Source organism: Larimichthys crocea, chromosome XXIII (assembly GCF_000972845.2).
Source record: "Larimichthys crocea isolate SSNF chromosome XXIII, L_crocea_2.0, whole genome shotgun sequence".
Classification (NCBI taxonomy): domain Eukaryota; kingdom Metazoa; phylum Chordata; class Actinopteri; family Sciaenidae; genus Larimichthys; species Larimichthys crocea.
In genome coordinates, this window is record NC_040033.1 from 8111460 (window position 1) to 8130757 (window position 19298).

Sequence of the window (19298 nt, forward strand, 5' to 3'; positions counted from 1 at the left end):
GGAGGCTCTGTTACCTTTGAGGAAAGCCAGGCTATCAGCCATTTGCCCTCTGCTTCCAGTCTTAATGCTAAGCTAACTGACTTTTGGTTGTAGCTGCAACTGTACTGAAGTGACAGTGTAACTTTTGTTCAAATTTGAACCATTATCTTTATCATTTTACCTGTTTACCAGATGTTGAGTAGAGTTTCAGTAAAGCAGAGCTCACCTGAGTGTTTTCAAACTTAAATTTATTGGTATTTACAGCACATGGACACTTTTTTTGTTTGTTTGCGTGCAGTCCTTTCAGCTTTTATTTTCATACCGAGTACCAGATGTCTGGTGTGGTTTCTCATCATTAATGTGATTAAATCATAATTTTGTCGTCGGCATTGTCTCAAAGTTGACATTCGAATACTTTCTGAACTTTCTTCCGTTCTTTACATTGTCCACTAAGCGGGTCAAGACAAACTCATCATGTGTGTGCACACACTGTTTGACCCAGATTTACCGCACTGTCAATACATAAAGCTAATTGTTTTTATGCTTCAGAGCTTCTGCAGTCGGCGCTGTTGGCATCAGGGGGGTAATTGTACAGCGGGTTAGCAAAGGACAGCTTGGCATTATTCCAGGTCGAACCCTGCTGTGGACAAAAACAAAGAGACATACATCACGTCACTGACCTCTGCAGATAATTAGAGTAAAAAGCTCCAAAGGTTGAGCAGAGATGCTTTACCTCCACCTCCCTCCTCCAGGGGTAGACACTGATGGAAAGCCCCTGACTGTCACTCGTCTTGGGGTTAACTCTGGGACAACAGCCAGGCCTTTCACACGTGGACGGGAGCTGAGGGAGATAAAATCATGCTTTAAAGATGAAACGCAGGTGCAATTCAAATCAAATTGACCCGTTATGCGTCCATAATTACACCTCTAATGTCCATAAAACATTTCATCAACTTCCAGACACACTGCTCGGTTAAAGCGAGCGTTGAAGTTGATTCGTCTCGGTGGTGGAGATACTAGCTCACACCTACACCTCTATATTTATAGCTGCGTCCTGGCTGGCAGACTCATAAAAACAAACATGCACAGACATACCAGTACAGATATAGAACACACTGAAATACATCATATGTGTTGTGGCAGTATTGGCTTTGGGAAAACACTCACACAGCAGCCTCAATTCCATGATAATCTCCATTATTAGAGTCATGACAGTCGTGGCTCTCAACATCACTCTCCCTTTTATTACTCGATGACACTCGCTGAACACCCACGCAGATGAAAATGGATGCTCGGACAATCAGCTCATTCATTTTGTCAGGTTTAGAAACACACACACACACAACAGCCATTATCCAAATGGAATAACTCCAGTGGTAACAGGCAAAACAGCAGAGAGCTGATTTTATTCCACTACTGTATCATTTTTAAGGTGTTTTACTGTAGCATTTCTATTTTATGCAAATTTATATTCTACTCTACCACATCTCAGATGGACATATTGTACTTTTTTATAATGGGGGGGCTTTTTTTACCTTTATTTTTCTTTTTATAATGCAGCTAAAGAAAGACAATAAAGTGGACATGGGGCGCACACTCTACTGTAAAGATTCAACAGTAACAAAACATGACGAGATCATAAATCAAAAAACGCTGTTAAAAGATTCAACCAGTGATTTCCAACATTTTGTAGCTTGTGACAACTTCAAGGAAACTCCTCCAAACTTCTAAGATGTTTTCATTTTTTTCGAGGCCGAAAGACATCAGCATTTTACAAAAATAGCAAAAAAAAAACAGGAACGTCTGAGAAAGAAATACATATTTCTGTTGCAAAATTTCACTTTTTTTCCCTTTCCTCTCATCATTAATCATCTGACATCCTCTCAGATTTATCTTGTAACTGTTTCTCCTACACTAGACTAAACCACCTAACTGTATATAAAGAAGATAAACTAACTCCAAATCAAACAGATACATGATACTAACACATTGATGCATTAGCATTAACACTGTATTTAATAATATATCAGTCACAGGGGACGTTTTATGTAAAACAAGTACTTTTACTTTAAATACTTGAGTATAATTTGCTGATAATACTTCATTTTATCTAATCTTATTTAAGTACATTTTACTTTTCTGACTTTGTAATGTGCAGTAATGCAGTCCAGCCTAAAAGCTTTGAGGTTTCTAAAGCTTCTCATCACGTTACATTTTTATGACTAAACTGGTTATTTTTGGAACGTAGCTTCTGGCGTTGCATTTGATCAGATTTCGTGGTGGTTCAGTTATTGTTTCTATCTGCTGCATGCACCACTGGTGTAAATATAACACAGAAAATATCCACGTAAAACACAAAATCAATAATCCTGAATCAAAAATCTAATCTAGCACAAAGGCTCTGCCATCACCTTCTGACCTCCTCGAATGTTAGATCCACTTATTGAATAAAAAATGAGGCGAATGGTTGAAAAAATTAGATTTGTACAGCTAAGAAACCAAATGTTGATGATTGATTGGACATTTCTGTGTGCTGACCTCTGGTCTCCAGTCAACGGCTGGGTTATCCATCACCCCGTAGTTCATCGGGTTGGGCTTTCTGTGGAGCCAGCAAAGAAAATGCACTCATCAACAACATCAGCAGCAGCAAAAGGACAAACAGTGTCATTATTGTAACCAGGACTCACATTAAGTAGCATTTATTCTTGCATAAAACCAGAACACAGACAGCGATACCGGCTACGAGCAGCAGCAGTCCGATCCCGATACCAACATACACGGCATCTAAACAAGAGAGACATTTAATCCTCACATAGAGAACTACCTTTAATGAACTGAGACAAGCAGTGAGGTGAGGTTTCTTTATTACCCATCTGTGTGTCCTCTGGTGTGGGTGACGAGGTGGACAGAGCCGGTTTCTCCCTCACATGGCAGCGGTTGCCCGTCCATCCTGGATCACAACTGTGATCAGACACCAAAGAAATAATCCAAAGTTATCACACAGACACTGTTTCAACCATTAAGACAATACTTTTAGCTGTTTCAACCATTTATCTATTACTTTTAGCTATCTATTTTTACTTGCATGTCCAAACTACTTTTCACACACAGCCAATCCACAGTATTAAGGCATTAAGGTGTTAAAACTGACGGTAGTTTATTAGTTGGACAATATAGATCACCTCACACCAATTTGTAATCCTATTTGTGTGTGTATTTTGCTCTTAAATATAAATATATGGTTACATATATGGTTTAAATCCAAATAATACGTTCTTTTTCTTTTTTAAAAACAAGATGAGCTGCTCAACAGTCTTTCCACATGTCGTTGGCAAATGCTACTACCACTATAGTAAAGCATTATTGGTTTTTAGTCTTTCCATGGGATTTGTTGAGAATAAGAAAATGGTCTTATCTCTTTGAATACGACTAAAATGATTAAAGTGAACCAAAAGAAAAAGATAAAAAGCTAGAACCACAATCTCTGTTGCCCCAGTACAAGTATTCTCTAACTCCATTTACGAAAACAAACAAAAATGTATCCCCAGCTTGATAAATGGTGCAAGATTTTTCTGCTGGACACTCAGCATGGAAACACAGACTAATAGCAGTTTGGCCCTGTCTGGTGAGCTGCATCTTTGGAAAAGAAAGTAAGTTCCTCTTCTCCCAAGCGGAGACTCTGCTCCAAGTCAACATCTGTTCAGTATCAGCTTGATTTCTGAGCAACATTGACCTTCTAATGCGAAACACAAGCTCTTAGCGAAGCCAGACTGTGTCATTAACATTCAGAAGGGGTCAGGGTATATATTGTGTGATGGTTTAGGCATAGCAGTGGGCGGTCCCTGGCCTGGTTCCCTGGTGGTTCCTGCTCAGCAGAGTGGAGGAACGTGATGCAAATACCGAGCCAAAGGTGCCCTCCAATGCTGGCCTTGGGTTCTGCTACAGCAGGGTTGTTATCAATGCTGGAACAGCTACAAGAGCTATATACCACGCTGTGCAGTGAATGATGGCGGTGACGTCCGTCTACGTAATGAGGGGAGGCAGCGGTGGTGGCGATGCAATGGGAAACGTTGGACAGGGAGATTAATAAAAAGGAGGATCAAACAGAAGGAGGCTGAATTATAGAGAGAATAAAATGAAAATATCAGTTGGCTGGAGAGGCGTGTGCAGTGGACTTTTTCTTTGGCTTTAGCTTCAATTAGTTAAGATTTATCTATCACTTTGAGCTAACTGTTTCGTCCATTTATCTATAGTGGACCACTCTATTCTGGTCTATTATTTCTGTGTGTGTTCAGATGTTTCTAAGTTAGATAAGAAAGAGACTTTAGCATGAAATTTAATGTGGGTTGGTGTTCAAAGTCTGTGGCTCTTGTGTAACAAGCTGCTGTCTGGCTCAGCGTGACCCCTCTTTCTGTCATACAACAGTGATGTTACTGCTTTATGGAAATGAGATTTAAAATTAAGCGATCTGATTCTCAGAAAGAGAAGCACAGGACATGATTCCCAGAGCAGACACCATGTGCCACCATTTTCAATAATATGACATCCCTGCTTGCATTGTGGACAGACTGTGCCATTAATTTTGTGGCTTTAGTAAACAAGTATCTTGCCTGCTGCACAATTCACCAGTCACCTCCTGACACGAGCATGGAGAAATGTGAATCTCTCATTGAGGATTCACTGGAGCGTAATAATGTTAGCAGATCCAGCAGCAAGTCTCATAATTGCATTCTTACTTTTTATATTGAAATATCCAATTGCAGACATGCTGGGCCGCTGATGCAGACAAATAGATTCATCAGCTTCCTGAAAACCCTCCAACAGAGCAATCAATGCTGTCTGTCTCAAAAGTGTTTTGCCTATGCCAACATGGACGGCGTCTCGGCAGATTTATCTGATGCATGAGTTTTTTGTGGTCTACCCGCTAAGACCATTGGTAGTTTAAATATTGACCAGGAGAATCCATCAGACCTTCCAAGGATTGTGTTGGTGGATAAATGAAGGCAGAATCGCCCTGGTTAAGCTGTGGGGGATAAGCAGATTCCCACATGCTTCACGGAGCGTGTCTTCTCCAAGGAAAGACACAAGACTGATTGGATTTCCATGTTTTAAGTCCCTCAAAGAGAGATAAAGGATGGGAGATGGGAGGAGGAGTGCGAAGAACGGATATGGTGCTTATCTTTGTTTATGAGTGTGACAAAGTGTGTAGGTGTGTGTTTAAATGTGTTTATCTGTGCGAGGGTGAAGTTCAGCTTACATGCAGACAGGCCCGTGTCTCGCCACATGGCATGAGCCACGATCCAGGCAATACAGCGAAGGACATTCTGAAAATGATACAATAGAAATCGAACATTAGTGCTGAGTATCTTATAAAAAAGTTTGGACGCACTGGTTTTTACTACTTTCTACACTGAAAATTAAAAGAAATTTAAAACTACGAAAGAACACATACTGTTTGATGACAGCTTCGCACACTGTTGGCATTCTCTCAGTCAGATTCAGGAAATAGTAGCCTTAAAGCTTTTCAATTAACAGGTGTGCCTTCTCAAATGTAAATTAGTGGGATCTGTTGTCTCTTTAATGTGTTTGAGACCATCAGTTGTGCTGTTCAGAGGTTCTGTTGGCATACAGTAAATAGCTCTACTCCATGTGATGGCAAGAAAAGCTCAACTAAGTAAAGAGAAACAACGATCCATCATTACTTTAAGACATGAAGGTCAGCCAATGCAGAAAATATCAACAGCTTTCAATGTATCATCATGTGCAGTCGCAAAAACCACCATGTAAACTGGAAACTGGCCGTTACAACAGACAATTATATCTGTTTTACAGTAGAAGATAAGTTTATTTCCAGCCTCTGAAATCATCAATTAAAGGTATCTCAGATTACAGCCCACATAAATACTTTAGAGTTCAAGTAGCAGACACATCTCAACATCAACTGACAGTGTAAATCAGGCATTCATGGTTAAATTGCTACAAAGAAACCATGACTCAGGAAGACCTTCAAGAAGAAGAGGATTGCTTGGTCCAAGAAACACAAGCAATAGACATTAGATCAGTGGAAATATGTACTTTGGTCTGATGAGTTCAAATTTGAAATTTTTGGTTCCAACCACCGTGTGTTTGTGAGGCAGATAAGGTGAATGGATAAAATCTGTGGTTCCCACTGTGAAGCATGGAGGAGGAGGTGTGACGGTGTAGAGGTACACCAACATGGCTACCACAGCATTCTGCATTCTGGTTTGAGCTTTGTGGGACCATTTGTTTTGCTCCAGGAAAATGACCCAAAGCATAACATTGTAAGGGCTTTTTGGCCGAGAAGGACATTGATGGAGAAGACCTGGCCTCCACAATCACCAAACCTCAACCGAATTGAGATGTTTTGGGATGAGTTGGATGACAGATTGAAGGAAAAAACAAAGAGTTGCTCAGCACTTCTGGGAACTCCTTCAAGACTGTTGGAAAACCTTTCCAGGTGATGACCTAATGAAGCTGACTGAGAAACCAAGAGTGTACAAAGCTGCCATCAAAGCAAAGGGTGGCTACTTTGAAGAATCTAAAATATAAAAACACTGAATGAGAAGGTGTGTCCAAACTTTTGACTGGTACTGTACATCTACAGCTTTTTCACTCCTCCTGACAGGAAACACACTGAAGCTAGTTGCTGCTCATCAACATCAAAACATCAACTCTGTGAATAATATTCATGAATGAACAACCGGTACAGTGTTGATCATCATCCATTAAGCTATGCAGACAGCGTTAGCCACTTTGATTGATCATCTTTCTTCCATTCTACATATCTGAAGACAAATAGTCTTCCCTTCATGGGTTGTCTGAGGGTTACCATGGTTGCCTGTTAAATAATCATCATGTTTTCAAACACCGTTATGAAAGTCCTGTTGATAAAGTGACTTTGGCTTGGCAGTGAGATCAGGCTATTTGAAGGCTTGGTCTTACTCCTGAAAATGCAGGAAAGCGAAAGTTTTAATGGATTTTGGCAGCTTGCTGTAACCGTTGGAGTGTGCTTTGAAGACTAAACAGGCAGACTTTAAAATGTCATGGGAGTCAGTGCTGAGGCTGGAAACGAGCAGACGTGAATGACGTTTTGGCAACACATGAGTCAAAACTGATTGGTGACTCATGAGAGAATACAGATATACAGTATATATGTAGAGAAAATCTGTGCATTTAAAGAAAACTTGTTTTTTTCTAAACAAACAGATGGAGGAAAAACAGACTGTCGAACAGCTTGAAGGCTTTTTTAAGAGAGATGGAGAATAAATATGACCATAACTGACATCAAAGCATTAAAAATATAATTAAAACATACAGAACCAATCAAAAGTTTGGATACACCTTCTCATTCAATGGTTCAATGATCTGAAGCAGTACTCCATCACTTTCCTTCTTGGTCAAATAGCCCATACAGAGTCTGGAGGTGTGTTTGGGGTCATTGTCATGTTGAAAAATAAATGATGGTCCCACTAAACTTAAGCCAGATGTTTTGATAGCCTGTGTGCCTTAAATTTTTAATAAATTGCAGTGTCACAAGCAAAACATCTCCACATCATCATATCTCCTCCTCCTCCATGCTTCGTGGTGGGAACAACACATGTAGATACCATCCGTTCACCTTCTCTGCCTCTCAAAGACACAGTAGTTTGAACCAAAAATCTCAAATTTGGACTTATCAGACCAAAGTACAGATTTCTACTGGTCTAAGGTCCATCCTTTTCAGCCTCGAGATCAAAACATGTGTGTTATCTGAGTATTCATGGATATTAAGCTAAGATAAGTTAACTACTACCAGGCCAGTTAGCTTAAGGTAGCGAGACAAGTATATCCTCATGTGTTGGCTGCATTGACAATCATAAAATGGTTTCCCCACAGACTCAACTCCAGCGCTTGCTTCGTTGTGTCCTCTCATATCCACTGACAACAGTTCTTTGACAACAGGTTTCACTTTCATTTTCACTTATTTGTTTCTTGGTCCAACACAACTGATTTCTCAAACACATTAATAAGACAAATGTTATTACCTTTTGAGAAGACACACCTGTTCATTGAAAACCTTTCCAGGTGACTACTTCACTAAGAGAACACCTAGAGTGTGCAAAGCTGTCATCAAAGCAAAACCACTGATTGGTAAGATGTGTCCAAACCTTTGACTGGTAATGTATATGATCAAAAGTGATATGCACAGATGGACATCAAACTGTCTGAGGCGGACGTTCAAGGTCAGGGAATCGTAAAATGGTTAGTGGCCAAAAGCTTGAAAGGAGAAGGTAAGTAAAAACATGTTACCATGGCAGCTGGACTCATCAGAGTGAAAAGGCAGACAGTCGACAGAGCGGTCACAACGTCTCTGAAGTGGGATACAACCAAGCGAACCTTCACACACCAGTTCTCCCAGCTCACACTGCAGCAGAGCTGGTGGAAAAAATGAGAAGCAAAATGAGAAGCAGAGGCAGGGAAATTGGTAAAATATGTAGAGGGATGAACAGGATGTGTGAGAGGTGTATTCACAGATCTCGATCACAAATGGGATGTGAGAACTCTGGTTCTCTCATAAAACTGGTTCTTAGAAGAGTCAGCCACTTAAACCTGATGGACTCCAAGAAAACAGTGACATAAACCTGTTTCACAACCAATGACAATATGAAATACGGGCTTAGTATCCGTGATATCACCCGCAGGTTTCTGAAGAGCTGTTGTGAAGGTCAGAGTGTGGTAGCTCTGGCCAGCCGCCTCCCAACTAATCTAAAAATTGGCAAAAACGTGGATCATCGGTGGAGGTGGGGCGGGCTGAATGACGTCTGGATGCTCAAACAACACACATCTGTAATGGCCACACTGTTAATTATGCATAACTTTAAGCCTTAATATAATTTGAACAGATGACTTATACAAAAAAAAATCAATACAGGAGAACTCACTTTGGTTTTTGATGCTCAAAATGTTGAAAAATTACATCCATGATATTATATCATAACACTACCATGGGTGTCTTCATACAGGGACGTGTGCACACCAAGTGACAACCTCTGTGGCTGTGAAGTGAAGCCAGTGCGGAAGTGTCAAAAACTGTACTGAGGGTGAATTTTTATATAACCCACCTGTTCAAATTATATTAAGGATTAAAGTTCTGCATAATTAACAGTGTGGCCGCTTTGATTGACAGGTATATTATTATTTGTTTGAGCAACCAGGTGTTATTCAGCCCGTTATTCAGTCCACATCTTTGCTGATTTTTAGATTATCTGTGAGGTGGCCAGAGCTTCAGTTAGCTCCTCAGGAAACTATGGGTGACATCATGGATACGCTGTCCATTCTTTATACTGTCAGTGGTTCACGTGTTTGTCAGGGCATACATGACATATAAACATAAAGCGGACTTAAAGACGTGTGGCTACACACTGCTTAGGGTAAGTGAGAAAGTCTGTGTTTTCAATTTAAACCAAGCCTCCTATATTTCAAGGGATTTACAAGCTGACACAGATCTTTGTAGTTTTTATAAACTGTTTTACTTGTAACCAAAGACTTGTAAAGCTCTTTCCCCAGTGATACATGCGTACTGCACCATCAACATCTCGATTTGACAAAGACATGTACTTACGGCAGCTGTACTCGTCCTCTCCATCGGGGCAGTCTGGGACACCATCACATCGCAGTATGGAGGGGAGGCAGGCACCAGTCGAACACTGGTAACGTCCATCAGGACAGCGGTCCTGAGGAGGAACAGTACCGGGCACCAGAGTGGGACAAAACTCTTCATCGGACTGGTCGGCACAGTCCTGCTCTCCGTCACACCTCCAGCTCTCTGGGATGCACTGAAAGGAGTACGAACACTGGTACTGGTCCACACCACAGGTCAGAGGCTCAGGCTTTACTGGTCCTGAAGTGATATATCACAGGGAAGACAATGCACATAATTTTGCAGAGAGCTTAACACACTTTAAATCCTCTTTTATCGATTTTAGTCCACACACACACACACACGGTTAGAGTCCTTCAATCTGTCTGAGATCACAAGAGCTGCTTCTTCAGAAACTCGTCTGAGGAAGTGATTCAGGGTTGATGGGAGGACGTCGGGGTGGGAGTGAGGAAACAACACAATATAAATGTAATTGCTTTCCTCCCCTCTGTGCCCTCTGTGTTGTCCCTCAGCACTGACCCAGTCTCCACAGTGAATTTATATGCACCTACAGGGCAACAGGCTTCATTAACTCACTACACTGCCCCTGAGGGGCCACACAATTTATAAGGAGACAGGACTGAGGAGCGGGGACGTCGATGGACATAAAATGAGGACAAAAAAATAAAACAGAAGGAGGTGAAACAGAAGTACAAGGACAAGAAGAAGATTGTGGACAAGTCTTTACCTCCTACCACACACTCTGCAGTGTAGGAGATGTCATCCAAGGCGATGTCCGTCCATACGTCTCCACCCACCTCTGCCTGGAAGGTAACTCTGAAAGGTGCTGTGTTGGACAGGATGACATTAGCGTATGTCCACTGTTTACCATGGTTTCCAGTGGCTGCCCACATCAGCAAACTGGTGCCACTGGGTCCAACAGTGTAGACCTGGTACAGACATAAAATGACACTGAGATTGTGATGTTTTGTCAATACAATTAGTATTTATTTTGGTTTGAAAGCGAACAATTCGGCAAAAAGAAAGACAACAAACCAACAGACAGGCAACAACATGCCATGAAATAATTAAAAAGTCCATTACACAGTATTGCGATAGACTCGGACAAGTTTAATTAGTTTAACACTGCATCTAAAAGTAGAATACTGGTGCTATTTTAGGTTTTAGCACATTTCTGAATATCTAGTGTCACCATTTTTGCAGCACACATCAAACCCAATTAGTTTGTTTACTTAATATTCTCCCATTGTTTGTTGTCTCGAATTAAGACAGCTCACAAAGACACCTTAAAAAGGACATGAAAAGACAGATAATCAGGTTTGTGAGGTGACGTGCTTTGATGGATTATATCCTGGCAGGGGAGACTTTCATTTGTCCCTGTGGGCATCGGGTGATTGACAGTAAGCTGAGTGTAACATAGCGAGAGGCGTCAGGTTGACTCTGATGGATCCTCTGACAGCACGTGACAATAAGAAATAAACATGTTTGGATTATTTATGGAAATGTTAAATCACCTTCAGTGTTCCCATCCTGTCAGAGCCGTGCATGTAGAACCAGAACCGCAGGTGACAAATGCCGATACTGGCTGGAAATAAACTCCTTGTTGTCACCTTAGCAACATCGCCCTCCCTCTGAGTGGCTGAGTGCACGTAGAGGAAGTTCCCTCCACTACCTGTGGACATAAATACAGTGCAAGTAAAGAACATTTCACATTTACTTTATGTAAGCTATGAGTTCTGTGTTGGGTCACAGTTAAACCCTCCTCAAATGTTGAATTTCAGCTTCACTGCAGCAAAGAAATCACTTTCTTCTGTTGTTTTTCAACATACATGATATTTGGACAGAAGAAAGTCTTTGTGCCTTCGTGAAATGTTATAGCCCGCGGCTAAAAACTGCGGAGAGCTTCTTCAGCTCGACTGGGTTTGGAGATGAGACAGCATCTGTGTGAGGCCAGGAGAAAGTGGGAGTTTTCCACATGAGTTAAAGGGGATTTAAGGCCATCACGATCCACCAGCACACAACAAACCCCGGCTCCCGCTCACAACACTTCTTCTCTGGTCTGTGCATTCATTCAGATAAAAGCTGTTTCACGCGCCATCATCCAGATGTTAATAATGTGACTAAGTGATGTCACGTGCACCTCTTGTCCTCGTTCGGCTCGGTGGTGTTTGTTATAGATGGTTTATTGATCTGCTCTGCGGTAAGATCATAAGTTCATTGTGTGATCCATCTCTCAGATCGATAAACTCAACTGGCCAATCAGAAGTGGGTGTGAACTCGCCAACAGTCGATAAAAGGAGGCATTAGACCCCTCTGGAAGATTTGGACAGAGCACTGTTACCAATACAAAAACGAGTTAATGGTCAGCCTCCAAAATATGTTGGACACACCTCCTCCAGCCCAACATCGGTGGATCTGGTGTAATTAAGTTGAAAGTCCTGCTCAGAGATGAGACCGTTCTTGATGCTTTTTACTATCCCAAAATAATTTAACTAGGGCTGCAACTAGCGATTATTCAATAACTGACTGAGCTGCCGTAAGATGAGGCTGTCTGCCTCCTCGTTAACAGTGTTTTCCCATCTGTCTATCTTCTTGTGTGTCTTGTTGGGCAGTTTCCCTCTCACCTGCCTGATCATCTCACGATCTGTTCCTCATCATCCAACCAACCTCTGCAGTATGAAAGACCGGCTCCATATTACCATCGTAGTAACACACAGTTTGGCCAAGATTTTTGTCTGCTTGGTGCCAATTTTTTCTTCCACCTGCCTAATCAGCCCTGTCTTGTCTGTCCTACTCCGATATTGTGGAAAATTCCCCAGAAACAAACTCTCTGTTACAAAATATAGTGTGCTATAAAATACACCCAGTTTTATTCATATTTAATGTTTAGTCTTAGTTTGCGCACTTATACAGTCACATGTAATCAGTGTTTGTTGTGAAAAAACATTCACTATAACATGGGAACGATGAATAATAAATAACGATGTCAGAGGAGTGAAAACCCTCAAAAAAAGATCCAAAGAGCCAAAATGGCGGCAGCGGGCTTTGAAGCTCACAGTGCTGAAACTTTGTGTGAGGGCCTTGAACTTGAGCCTAAGAAGTGTTGCAGGATTATAAGAAGTCTTGAATCAATCAACGCTATAGAGGAAGATGGAAGGATGGATAATCCCCCTCTCAGAGGATTGGACCTGAGATAGTAAATGGCGAAAATGATGATTAGGAAATAATAAATTAATAAAATCAACTCTTTTTTTTGGACATTTTGAAACTTCTATATCTCTTCATCCTTACTGTAGCTTTGGGTTATCATGTTGGACCTTTGATAACTTCCATAGCTCCATATTTACGTGACACAGACTTCAAATCTTCAACACCGGACCTTGCCACACCACCACCAACCCTGAACCAACCACTGGATTCCCTCTCACCCGGATCTCCACCTTTGCAAATACCGCCTCTGTTTTCTGTTTGACTGTTAAACTATCATTCAGCATTTTGGGTCGGGCTAAACATTCATCAGACCTGCAGATTGTTTTACCATAAACTGCTGAGATCAGAAAATCACCAAAAGTGTGCAGTGTGCAAGTGTATAGCATTTGTGTTTCTCAAAAAGTGATTACTAACTGTTTTAGGCAACAACAAAAAAACTGACAACTGTTAATGAATACAGATGACTCCTTGACATGGCTCTGCATTACTTGCTGTCTGTTGTTTCATTTCTCTCAGTAATTCAATTTTCATTAATTTCATGCTGCTATTGTTCATTTCTCAAGGTCGTCCTCTCTACATAAGAGTCATTTTTCCAGCACTGGCAAAGAAAGCAGCGTCAACAAACAGAGAAATACAAAAAAAATGGAAATGAAGTTGCTTTATGTAGATGAGGATAAGCGTAACCTTAGCACAAATGAGGTGATTCAAAGGATTCATATTTAATTAATCAGTATAAAAAATCGTGTTTTGTTACAGCAGCCTCACTGTACACAAGATAAACAACAAGCCCAGTACTATTAAGCTCATCTTGACTCAGGACGACATTGACCCGGCTGTCAAGTTGTAATTACAAAGGCGCCGCACCGAGCTGATTGTGAGCTGGAGAACATGGAGGATGTGCAGAGGGGGGCGGCGGACAGACCGCGCATTCAGGGGCGCACGGGCGGCCGTGAGGGCGCACGAGAAAATGTTCGCCTCAGGGGGGTTCGCCCAGGGCGCAAATGTGGCCAGGACCGGCGCTGAGGATGTGTTTGTTTTTTACAGGTCTCATAGTGGAAATGTGGCCACAGGTCAAAGGTTAGAAAAACTCAACATCATTTCTAAAACTGCATCTTGTCACTAGAACCTGAATTCATGTACTGACATGCTGATATTGTGATGATCTGCTGAATTGTTCATCTTTCGTGAGCAGCAGGTACCTGACAAAACCGGCCTGATCACCTTAGTTTGAAGCATCTGCCACCTGTGATTTCCGCCTTATATAAAGTGTCCTCACAAAACCATAATCCCATCACTCATAACATGACCACTGACTGGTGAAGTGAATAACACTGATTATTTTGTTATTGTGGCAGTGGGTGAAATATATCAGGCAGCAAGCGAACATTTTGAAAGTTGATGTTAAAAGCAAGAAAAATGGGCAAGTGGGCCAAATTGTGATGGCTAGACAACTGGGTCAGAGCAAGCAGCAACCTCTTAAAGTTGATGACAGAAAGGTGTCAGAAAACAACGCATCACTTTGTTGTGTACGGTGAAGGCGGTGGTCATAATGTTATGGCTGATCGGTGTATGTTAACATGCTGCTGCAGGAGTTAAGACTTGTGTCCTCTGGGAGCAGAGGAGGACGTTGGATGGGGTTATTATTATTGAGCTGTAAAGTCTCTGTAGAGAGGAGGTTGGAGTGAGTGGATGGATGGGTCAACAAAACATGTGGCTTTACGAGGAGAGGCTGCAGTCTGGTTCCCTACATTTCCTACAGTCAGCATGTTTCTCTAACGTTACCCAGTTTTGTTTGTGCCTGAACCTCAATCAAACTGTAACCCTGGTGGCGTAAGCAAAGTGGATACTCACCAGGACTGTGGTCAGTTTCAGGTCCGGCTCCTGGTGTCTCAGTACGATGACCAATCCTCCAATCGAAGTCATCGTCGGCGTCCTGAGAAAGCTGGCAGGTCTCTTCCCACTGCCCTTCACCCATGTTGAAGTTACAAGCGCCTGGCAGGCCAACGATGTGCTCTAGAAGAAAAGAGTGAGAGGTAAGATGGATTCACTCCTCACTCCCAGAGAAACCTGTTTCCCATTTCTACTCACCACAGTCTATCTCATCCGATTCATCAGCACAGTCGGCCTTGTTGTCGCACACCAGGTGGGACTCGATGCAGTGGCCGCTGCGACACACAAAGTCTGTGACTTCAGGACAACTCACCGGCTTTACAACATCTAAAACACACACAGAAAGGACAAGCAATTATCACGCATGCTCATATTTTTAGAACTACAGACGATAAACGACCTTATTACGTCTTATTAAAACAGAGACTTCCTGTTTTCTTCTGCAAAAAAGGACGCGACCGGTTGACAAAAGCAGACAAAAGCCTGTCAGGGAACTCAAAGCCTCCTGTTTGCTGTTGTTTGAGACGGAACAGAGAGGAAGGAAGAGAGGCAGGTGAAGAGACAGCACACATATAACATCATGTGTGTGTTCACTGTTATACTATTATAAGAGTTTATTCCAGGAGTTAATGGCAGCGTAGAATAGACTCATTTTAGCATTTTAGTGTCTTTAGTCAGTCCTCGCATGAACGCCCTGGCTTGTCTCTAGGTCAGTATTTATGTCTCTCTACACAAGTGTGTTTATGTTTGTGTGTTGAGCTGAGCCAGGAAACATCCCACATGGTGTCCAGCCTCGTGCCAGGTCCTGTTTAACGTGGAACATCTGTCTTGGACATAAACATCAAACGCCGTCTGTCAGCAGAGGTCATCACACAGAAAATCAAACGCTTTCCCTCCACGACACACCAGCTCTTCTCTTTTTCCTCTTTCTTTGTCCGTGTTCTGGGTCACACCGCAAACTATCGGTTGGAAAATATCATAAAAAGGAAGCATATTTGATAAAACAGGGACAGAGGATGTGTAATTTAATCTACATTATGAAATATGTACTTAAAGTTTAGATTCTAGGCCACGCTTACTGCTGTGATTACTTATTCAGTGGGTCTACTTGAAGAAGCCTTGGATTTGGAGGAGTTTTCATCCATCATTAGGGCACTTTTAACGTTCTATTCTTCCATTCATAAAGACTGAGTCAATTCACATTTATTCAGTGATCTCTAAAGACAAATTTAAAGATATTCTCATGACTTTTGATTTGGTAAAAGTTAGATATGAAGAGCTGTGAAAAGCTAAACGAGTTAATGACATGTCTCTAAAGGTGTGAATATTTTGTCAAACCATTAAAAGTTCAGTAGATTTTAAATGAAAGAAGTAAGAAGTTAGATTTGCCCTGCCTCTCTGCACAAAGCGGCCCTTAATCTGCAGTATGTGAAGAGGTCTGCTGAATACCAGTGACTCTGATTACTTTTCCAGGTGGGTATATTTTGGCTGCTCCATTTTGGAACAATGAACGTTGAAAGACTTTTTTCTCAACTTCTCTGCACTCCAACTTTGGAGCATTTTTCACACCTCAGTAAAAGGTGAAAGTGCTGCAATGTATTTCACTTACGAAGGTGAAAAAGCTCTCATTAGCTGGAGTGTTTGGATGCAGTCATTGTTTCGGCATTTCTTACCAGTTGCCAACAGATGTTGATCAAAAAGCTCAGATTCCATAACACGACCTTAAAGGAGTAGTTTCACCATTGGTTAACACTTTTTTTTGCTGAGAGCTGGATGAAAATATCAATACTACTAATATCTGTGGGGATCTGATTAGGATGCCCTCTGGGCGCCTCCCTTTGTGGGTGTTTTGGGCACATCCAACTGGCTCGAGAACCCGCTGGAGGGACCATATAGACCATCGAGCCTGGGAATGCCTCAGAATCCTCCAGGAGAAGCTGGAATACATTGCTGGGGAGAGGGGTGTCTGTAATGCTGAGCTAAACCTGCTGCCACCACGACCTGACCCCAGATAAGAGGAAGAAAATGGATGTGTGGATGTATTCTTGTCCCAGTCAGTATCAGGTCTTTGGGAGTTGTTATTTCCAAAGACATTGAAAGAAAACCAAGATTCAGTGAGGGAGAGGTTTGGCCTATAGGCAACACAGATTGCTCACAAAATGTGCGTACTGTTCACATCACTTACTTGGAGCACAGTCTATGAACTCCAGGTCGTCCAGGGAAGCTCCTCCACTAACGTCCCTCGAGCGAATCCCCTCAAATATCACCTTAAAGTTCCTCAGCTTCCTCAGTGGGATCTCGGCACGGTTCCAATTATTCCCTTGATGTCCCGTTTTGTTCCATACCTCCCTCAAATCGTTCTCTGTCTGTGGAGAGAAGAGCAATGTTGACATGGTCACAACGTCAACTCTAATATCATTTCAAAGAGCCTCAAAGTGGATTCAAAGCTGCAGCTGTGAATTATTGTCAGAAACATATACGTCAAACTTTGAGTATAATTGAGTCACAAGTCAACGGTGAAGAAGGTTAAAATGAGCTGAAATTAACTTTTGGCCAGACTCAGATACAGTGAATACCATCTAAGGGGAGTCATTAAACTCTCATTAGCATAACATTGTAGTAATAAGTTCCCATGCCTTGAGACCTGCTATAGAGAATGAAAGCATACTCTCCCTGAGTTATGGTAATGGATTTCTCTCATGCCACATGTGGAACATATTAGAGGACAGAGCGATGTGTACTCCCCTGTAAGTCCTCTCTTGTCTTTTCCCATGGCACTGTGCAGACACTAAATCATGACTAATGCAGCTCTGAATGTGATTTTGAAAGAGGTTCAGTGGACGTATGTCTTATGAGACAGCACCTCACCATGTCGAGCATGAAGGAGACGTTTACAAAGTCATATCACATCATATTAAACAAACACTGTTTTGACTCAAACCAGAAAAGCTGTGTAGAGTTAGAAACTTAACTTAAAGTTAACTGTTCTCTATATCCAATATTAAATTTAACAACAGCGCAGAGGTTTTATTTATCAAGGAACATTGAATTTGAGGCAAATCCTTCTCAAGGTTAAATAAAAAATAAAAGGAAATAAAAGAAGATTGATCTGCGTACACACATTGTGGCAATATCATCCTTTCTGCAGCAACAGACAGGAGTATGAAGTCAAACATACAAAAGCATCACAACACAAAAAGCATTCAAGTATTAGATTATTAAAACACACTATGATCCACTGTTGGTCTGGATTTTGAGTCTCTCCAACATACATTTGTGAACCAAATCTGTGTGAATCCACAGCTGAAAATAGTCCCCAACAAATGCAAATGCACTAAGTATAGCTGTTTCAAGAAATGATTTATTCTAATTAAGAAATAAGAGTTCACATTCGTGAAGCTTAGAATAAGGCCACATTGAGACAGCATCCAGCACTGTCACGAAAACGAAGGTTTTCCATTCATTCTAGTCATTTGAGTTGCGTTTTGGCTGCAGTGGTGTCTGACACAAGAGTGTCTGCCAAAAAAACGAAGCGACCTGCGGCAGAGTAATCACATTGCGTTGGCCAAACAGAGATCAGACTGGTCAAACCCTCCACAGTCAGCCTCATATGTCTCTGAAACTGGGACTATCCAGCTGGATTCATGGACTAAAGTCTGATACTCTACCTGTTGTGTTCTGGCTTTGTTTATTTCATGTACCCAGCTTAAAAATCTGAATCTGACTTGCAATTTATTCAGCAAAATAGAGGCACGAAGCAGTTTAATTTGGTTTGTGTCAGAGAGAGAGAGAGAGCGAGTGAGCAGTGGCTGAGTGACATAGATAGTAAATGAGAGTGAAGGAGTGCCGCCAATCAGTGAAATAAAAAGTTATTTCCTGATTGATTCATAGCGATTAGGTAACCTTATCCTTAGGTATAAATCCGAAGCAGGTCTAATGTGTCGCAGTCTTCTGTTAGAAACACGACAGACTGGCCCATCGAGAGGAGTTCATATGGATTGAAACTTTCTCTTTTGTTTCTCACTTCAGGTGCTTGTTAAACTCCTTTTGCTCCAGGTCAATACGGAGTTCTGCCTCGTTAAACCACTCGGTGTTTAATAGAGGAAAGTATAGACTTAACTACACATCCTGCTGAAGTTCATAAGTGTAATATGAAGACTGGCGTAACTGTAATGATTCATGATAGGTTCGCCAACCTCTGCAGGTGACTGCAGGTCTATAACGTCACATCATTAATTTAGCTTTAGGGCAGTGGCTTGATGGAAATCAATCATTTAGGTACACGGTGAATGATATATGACATAAAACTATACTTCAAGTTGTGAAAAGTGACCAGAGGCTTGACTGCAGTAAAAAGTGACCTGGTCTAATGTACTCAAAACCAGAGGACACGCAATGTCACATTCGACTCTGCAGTTCGAAAGCCTATTAAAATGCACCCTTGGGTGAAGCGTGCACAGGCTGTCTCCTCTGCTTTACGCCAATGGAGCCTTGGCTTGAAATAATCTTGTTACTGTGAGAGTAGAGCATAGATTAATAGGCAGTGTTACAGCGGGAT

The 19298-nt window shown here is 41.6% G+C and overlaps 1 protein-coding gene across 2 annotated transcripts in view; it reads right to left on the reverse strand.

Moving 5' to 3' along the window:
- Positions 1-251: 251 nt before the first annotated feature.
- malrd1 (MAM and LDL receptor class A domain containing 1) overlaps positions 252-19298 on the reverse strand; it is a 54816-nt gene continuing 35769 nt past the window's right edge. The window contains exons 21-33 of one of the 2 annotated variants that reach the window (XM_027274050.1): positions 16926-17106; positions 14939-15067; positions 14702-14863; positions 11155-11312; positions 10368-10569; positions 9602-9880; positions 8290-8415; positions 5237-5303; positions 2849-2940; positions 2667-2763; positions 2518-2578; positions 713-820; positions 252-616 (exon numbers count right to left, since the gene is read on the reverse strand). In XM_027274050.1, coding sequence (XP_027129851.1) covers positions 518-616; positions 713-820; positions 2518-2578; positions 2667-2763; positions 2849-2940; positions 5237-5303; positions 8290-8415; positions 9602-9880; positions 10368-10569; positions 11155-11312; positions 14702-14863; positions 14939-15067; positions 16926-17106 — 1761 coding nt within the window. In that variant the 3' untranslated portion in view covers positions 252-517. Of the gene's footprint in view, positions 620-712; positions 821-2517; positions 2579-2666; positions 2764-2848; positions 2941-5236; positions 5304-8289; positions 8416-9601; positions 9881-10367; positions 10570-11154; positions 11313-14701; positions 14864-14938; positions 15068-16925; positions 17107-19298 lie in introns of both variants that reach the window. The other variant, XM_027274049.1, reaches the window with a different exon arrangement.